The following is a 7,428-nucleotide window of genomic DNA, read 5'->3' as shown; positions in this document are numbered from 1 at the left end:
ACCAGATTAAAATTTGTATTTTCGTCTCTATTTTTTATTGAATACATATCTACAGCCGAGACTCTGCAGATAGTAGAGTACATATACTAGTAACTACATACATAAAATTGTATATGCATGAATGCATTTAGCTACACATACATACATACATACATGTGTATGTACATATGCATATAAATGCTAACAGAAAACTAACTTCTTGCTATAAAATTCCTTGATAATTTGCCAACGGCGTATAACGATGGCAAGTCCTTGAATGACAGCAAACTGAGCACTTTTGTATTGTTTTGCAATAGAACGCAATTTGTTACTATACACACACATATACAAACTAATTCATACACACATACACAAGCAACCGCATAAAAGCCATAGAACCGACCATAGCGTCACTCAAAGTGCTACGGTTTTGACAAATTGATGTCGCAGACGACGAACATTTGCATTAAGAAGTTAACAAAAGTTGGCAAAGCGTGTAACCAAACCCGGGCAGATGAAGGAGGTATACAAGCAGAAGCAGCAGCAGCAGAATCAGTAGAAGCAGAGACATAGAAAAAGAAGATGAAGACGGAGACGGGAAAGAAGCAGGAGCAGCAACGGCAGAATAAGAAGAAGTAGAAGCAGAAGCAGAATAAGTGGAATACTCACTAAGTACTAATACAGCATAAAATGCAATGAGTACCAGAACCACCACCACCACCCTATAAAATGCGAACGATCCACTGTACTGGAATGCATTCTATGCACGACTCAGCGCACCAACGTTGATTAAAAGCGGCAAACTCAAGAATTCGCAACGACTAAGAAGTAGAAACGACGAAAGTAAGGAAGGAAGGAAGAAAGGAAGCAAACACAAAAAGTGAAGAAAAAAACACACAAATAAAAGAACACCCATCAAATATTACTCAGGATGTCGAAACTCGTAAGTGGTTGATTGAATTGAAGAAAGGACTTTTTATGCGCGCATAAACACACACACACACACACACACACACACACATGCACACGCTTCAATAAACTAGTTATGTATTGAATTCTTTATATTCTTGCAGTTGTTGTTGCTACTGCTGATTGCTGTATGCGCTGCTTGCGTAACAGCTAAAGCTGAACCCCAACAAGTCGCTTTAGCTGCGCCTGTTGCTGTCGCTACTGCTCCTGTGGTGGCCGCCGCCGCCGCCGCCCCATACGTAGCAGCTGCATACACTACTTCTCCATATGCTGCAGCTGCACCCGCGCCTGCCCCTGTAGCCACCACCACCGCTTATAGCACACCACCATACGCTGCATACTCATCACCCTACGCTGCGTATACGTCACCTTATGTCGCCTCACCTTATGCCGCCGCATACCCAGCTGCCGCCGCATACACTAATGCTCCATTGAACTCCGCGGTCGCCAGTCAACGTGTCGATGTACAGAGCAATTACTATGCAACACCAGTGATAGCTGCTGCTGCCTCACCTGCCAAGTTGGTCGCACCCAGCTCAGCTGCTTTTGTTGCGCCTGCTGCGCCTGCTGCACCTGCTGCTGCATACTCGGCACCCATAGCTGCCGCTTACACAGTTGCTGCTGCTGCTGCTCCCATACCCGCTGCTCTAGCTGCTTATACAGCGCCTTCCGTTGCATCCATAGCTCCAGCTCGCTATGTTGCCCCTGCGGCAGTTGCTTCAACAGCTCGTTATGTGGCCCCTGCCGCATCGGTAATAGCTCCTGCTCCAATTGCTGCAGCACCAGCTAAGCTCGTTGCACCAAGTGTTGTTGTCTAAGCTGTGCTCACATGCACATACGGGTATGTATGTATGTATGCATGTATATGCGTAGCTACTAAACCGATAAATACATATTTGGCAAATACGTGAATGTTCTTCAGTAGCGCTTTAAGTTGACACCTGTTAACCTCCCCAGCCATTTTTGCTTTTGTCTTTTACTTCCATGTACGAGTACGTTCGAGTATTTCATTTATTAATATTGCAAGTACCTGAATAAAAGGAGAAGAAATATGCTCATAAAATCGCTAGTAAATTGTTTAAAGTACTTCTCGCACAAAGTTATTTGCTCGTGAGTGTGTACTCAGCAGTGAGAAATGTGAATTTATTCATAGTTAAAAGCACTAGCTGTTTATTTTAAATTTCGCAACTGGTTTCGAAATGGATTTAAGTGCTTTGCGAAGGTCTCTTCAAAAACTGGCAGTGATAATAAAATGAGATGCCTTGTGGGGTTTTTGAGAGTTTCTTGGGCTGTTTTTGAGGAACGAACTGCATTTTTCTTATTTTATTATTCGAGATTTTTCGCGTATCTTTTGGAAATATTAATTTTTTTAAAGCAATTTTCGGGACTCTTCGTGTTTTGTTTTTCTCTGTGACTGTTTGAGAGTTTCTTGGACTTTTTTCAGGAATACTAGGCATTTTTTCGTAAGCTTTCAGAATTTTTCTTATTTTACTTTTTTCGGATTTTACTTGGATCTTCTACCTTTTTTAGGAAATTTTCGGGACTCTTCGTCTTTTATTTTGCTCTGTGACTGTTTAAGTGTTTCTTGGACTTTTTTCAGGAATACTAGGCATTTTTTCGTAAGCTTTCAGAATTTTTTTTCTTAATTTATTTTTCCGTATTTTTTTGAATTTTCTAACTTTTTTTAGGGAACTTTTGGGATTTTTCGTATTTTATTTTGCCCTCTGTGACTGTTTAAGAGTTTCTTGGAATGTTTTCACGAATATTCGCCATTTTTTCGTAAGCTTTCGGAATTTTTCTTATTTTATTATGCAAAATTTTTCGGGTATCTTTTGAGAATATCCTAATCTTTTAAAGCAATGTTCTGGACTCTTCGTGTTTTGTTTTTCTCTGTGACTGTTTAAGAGTTTCTTGGACTTTTTTTCAAGAATGCTCGGCATTTTTTCGTAAGCTTTCAGAATTGTTCTTAATCTATTTTTCAGGATTTTTTTTTGAATTTACTTTTAGGAATATTTGGCATTTTTTCGTAAATTTTCTTATTTATTTTTCCAGATTTTTCGGGGTCTGTTAGGAATTTTCTGTTCTTTTTTTATAAATTTTGGGGCTTGTCGTGTATTATTTTGATATGTGGCTATATAAGTGTTTCTTGGAATTTCTGCAGGAATATTCGGAATTTTTCGCAAGCTTTCGGATTTTTTCTTATTTTATTTTTCCGGGTTTTTTTTTGCCAACTGTTAGGATTTTTTCAGGATTTTTAATTTTTTTTTTGGTAATTTTCGGAGTTCTTCGATTTTTAGTTTTCGGTATCTTCGGTAAAAGTTTGGGATTTCAGTTCCAAAAGTGCATTAAAATCGTAACTTGAATAATCAAAATATAAAAATCTAAAATTTGAATACTTTTCTGCTCAACAATTTAATAGGAAAGCTTTTTTTTTATTATTTTGCGTCTTTTCTGATGAGGAAATGTGGCGATTTCCGAAATAGCTATCACTTCTAGGATTTTTTCAAATTATTGTTGCTTTTCCACAATAAGTTTTTCATTAAACGGCCCCAAGCTCAATAAAAATTGTTGAATACAGTTTTTTTCGAAACTATATAAAATTTCTTGGGATTTTTTCTGGCACGATACGCATTTGTTCGTAAGTTCTCGGGATTGCCCGTATTTGATTTTTAGAGATTTTTTGTGATCATTTGGGCATCTTTCAGAACTTTGGCGGTTTATTTTCCCTAGTTTTCGGTATTCTTCTTGTTTTATTTTTTGTGATTTCTCTGCATATTTTTCGGAACTTCGTCAATATTTTCGGTATCTTTTAGGTCTGAAAATGCATTTAAATTGTAACTTGGCTTTTTATGAGTAGCCGGAAAATAAAAAAAACATAAATTATTATTGAATTATTTTCTGCACAAAAATTTGTCAGGAAAGCTTTACTTTTTTTTGCATTTTCGGATGTTTTTGAGAGCCTATTAAGATTTTCGTGTAATGTTTTCCGGACCGATTGGACTTTCGCAATTTTTCGGGATTGTAATTAATTTACCTTTCGGATCTCTTCGGTACTTTCCAAAATTTTTGGGAGTTTTCGGGATTGATCGTGTGGCATTTCGCGGCACTTTCCCGGATTTTTAGGTATTCTTCATTTTAATTTTCATTATTTTTTCGCGAATTTTGGGACTTTTCAGGTCCAAAAATATTGATTTTTCGCGATCGGTTGTAATTTGTTCGGGATTTTCCAAAGCTTTTTTTGGGAGATTTCGGGATCCATCGCGTTGTATCGCGGGATTTCTCGGGAACTTATTTAGTCATGCTTCGCATTTTATTTTCGGATTTTTCGGGTCCTTTCGGAAGTTTGGGGATATTTCAAGTAAAAAAAAATTTAATCATAAGTTTGCGTTTTATGAATTCCGAAAAATTAATGTCATGCAATTATACTATCCCGATCCTTTACAGAACATCGCCAGTTTTCGAAATATTGGTTCCATAAAATTTTGTAAAGTACGGTGTATTTATTCAGAGTCAAATACCATTATAAGGAAAATTATTTAAGAGTCATTTTTTAAAACTGTCCTACTCAGGACTAGTACTGTCCCTCAAAATTGCATTATCTTCATGATAATCTACCATTAAACTAACCATCTACAAATTATCGACTTTCTTGTATTAGAATGTGACTGCCTTGTTAGGAATTTGTTGAAATTCTTCCTTTGCATTTTTGTTGTTGTGTAGAGGTATTGTCATGCGCTTAGAGTAGATAGAATACGAACGTGGAGTTATGGTCATTTCTCTTAAAGGCACTTCATAATACCAATGAAGATGAACATCATTACACATATATATATTATATATATATAAGTAGATATGTGTACATTAGATCGTACCACCTTACAAGCAAACAAAGTATTTCGGCAGGGCAATTCGATTTTTTTTTTCGCCAGACCTCGGGGTCGCCTTTTGACATTTTTCGTTGATATCTACATACTGCTATACAAATTTTTTTTTTAATAGTTATACAGGAATAAACGAAATACCTGAATTTCATGACATTAGGGTGGTACGTTAGGGTGATAAGAACCGACATCTGTGTAAGTACTAGAACGCACAGTGGGAGAAATGACGAAAAAAGTTGGCCAATATTCAAAAAATCAAAGTTGTCCGACTATTGCAAAACATGAAGGGTATTCACGATCCATTGCATACTGTCTAGCAAGGTGCATAGATAGCATAAATAGCATGATTGGCTAATTTTGTTGCTGTTTGAACACTATCTAAATATGCATCTATAGTAATTTGTCATTAGGAAGGTTCATTGCATAGTGGATGAAAAATATAAGGCACCCCTTTTTTGTATCTCATTCACTAGAGTAGTTTGAGCTTGCTATTCTTACTAAAGTTTGTGCTGCTTTTCTCATTGCCTCTAAAATTGTGCTTCGGAAATTTTATTTTAAAGTAGTGGTTAAAGCACTTAATTATTTTTTTGCGAGATAGAGAACGTTTCTGACGGTATCTCAAATAATCTAAGTCATTAAATTTAAATTTTCGACACAAGTAATTATATCTAAAAATGTATTGTAAAAACTGTCTAAAAAAATATATATGTATAAGTATAGTTTTCTATTTGATTATTGAAAAATAGCAAAAAAATGTACTTCAGGTATTCAAAAAGGGAGTTTATAGATTCATTCGAGTTCTGTTGTAATTCACGACTAAATAGCGCGATAAAATAATAACAGTGCTCATTGTGTTGTGTGGAAAACGTACACATGGCAACACTCATTTTGGTGCGGCAATTGTGAAAGCTGTTTTGGATAGAATTTCTTGTGCTGATTACAAATTCGTAAGTATAAAGTTTCGATCAGGTCCCGATTTTGAGAAAAACGAGGTCAAAGTGTCAAAAAATACTGCGTTTTTTGCAATATTTTACAAGCTCTAGAAAAGAAAGAAAACGTGATAAAACCTCTCACTTAGGCTTAAATTAAATCTAGAAATCTCGGCTACTGTCGCTGAATATACCATCCCTGCACCTTAATATGATGGTCACTTATAGTCATATTTGTGGAACGGGGTACTTGAAGTCAATGAACTTTGGAAAAAAACAAAAAAAACAAATACTTTAAAACCCGACTATAACGAACGAACGAATTTACTTTTTCTGGTACGGTCTAATGTACATGTATGCATACATACATAAGTGCATAGATATGCGCAATACATATATATACAAATGTATGTATGTTCTTAAATATTTCAACCTTAAGCATAGAGCCAGCAATGCGGCCGAAGGAGAACGCATAAATGGTAGTAGTGGCAGCGGTCTACACTTTGCTCTTCCATCAGAGATCTTAGATTTGGCTAAAAACTTTGGTTTTATTGATAATAGACTTGGGACAACGTGATGAAGGGGCGAAGAAGTTCAAGTCATCAAGTAAATTTTTCCTCTCTACAAAGAAATGGTAATAAATATTTTACAATAGAGCATCGCTAAGTATGTACTCGTATACATGCACATACATAAATACCGTCTTCTTGTGCGAATTTTACTTGTTTGCTGTGCAATTTATATTTGCTGCAAATAGTTTAAAAAATTTAACAAGATGAATTTCTATTTCTGCTTTTTTTGTCTTAAATTTTCACTAGAAGAAATTTGTCTAAAATGGCTTTGAGACTGATTCTGAGTACATATCGCTACTATGGTTTAAGATGAAAGGCAATAAATCGTAAATTTTTCTCACGATGGACTATGTACTAGGATTACGAGATCTCAACTGGAATTATTATGGCAAATATTGGTTGTCGGAAGTCTTTTGATCTCATGCGCAAATCTGTGTAGCTCCGAACATCCCGAGGCAAGAACTATATTTGTCTGCATTGAAGATGCTCGCTTCCTTTGGGTTAGTTTGGAAAACGACAGATATCCAGAATGCTTTTCGTGCTCGTAATTCTGGCTTTGATGCCAGTTGCCGGCAAGTGAAAAATCACAGGAAGGTGAGAAATTAGAAGTTGTAGCCATTCACGAAGAGTTAATGTACCACTGACAAAAATACCGGTAACAAAACAGATAAAGTTATGGATAACAAATACGCAAAAAAGGGTAGATAGCAAAATCGATAACCAAATCGATACAATTTTCGATATCAAAATTGATAAAAATTTCGATAAAAAGTCGAAAAAAATAGATAAAAAATATCGATAACAAAATCGATAAAAAATATCGATAACAAAATCCGTAACAATATCGATAAACAAATCGATAAAAATATCGGTAACAAAATCGATAAAAATACCGATAGCAAAATCGAACAAAATATCGATATCAAAATCAATATCAAAATCAATAACCAAATCGAAATCAATAAAAATATCGATAACGAGTAAGAAAGTCTAAGTTCGGGCGGAGCCGAACATTAAATACCCGGCGCAAGTATTAAATATATGTTTTTTCACCTTTCCGAAACCTTCCGCTAGATGGTAAGCCGGGGTGTATCAATT

The 7,428-nt window shown here is 35.8% G+C and overlaps 1 protein-coding gene across 1 annotated transcript; it reads left to right on the top strand.

Moving 5' to 3' along the window:
- The first annotated feature begins 910 nt into the window (after positions 1-910).
- Positions 911-1,766, top strand: LOC108375188 (cuticle protein 38-like). Its single transcript, XM_017631289.1, has 2 exons — positions 911-922; positions 1,053-1,766. Exons 1-2 carry the CDS (start codon positions 911-913, stop codon positions 1,764-1,766), a joined length of 726 nt encoding a protein of 241 aa, XP_017486778.1.
- Positions 1,767-7,428: the final 5,662 nt, after the last annotated feature.

Source organism: Rhagoletis zephyria, unplaced genomic scaffold, assembly GCF_001687245.7.
Source record: "Rhagoletis zephyria isolate East Lansing unplaced genomic scaffold, Rhagoletis_zephyria_1.1 Rzeph_scaffold_08606, whole genome shotgun sequence".
Lineage (NCBI taxonomy): Eukaryota > Metazoa > Arthropoda > Insecta > Diptera > Tephritidae > Rhagoletis > Rhagoletis zephyria.
The sequence above is the reverse complement of the archived record's forward strand: the minus strand, read 5'-3'. Positions and strand labels throughout refer to the sequence as shown.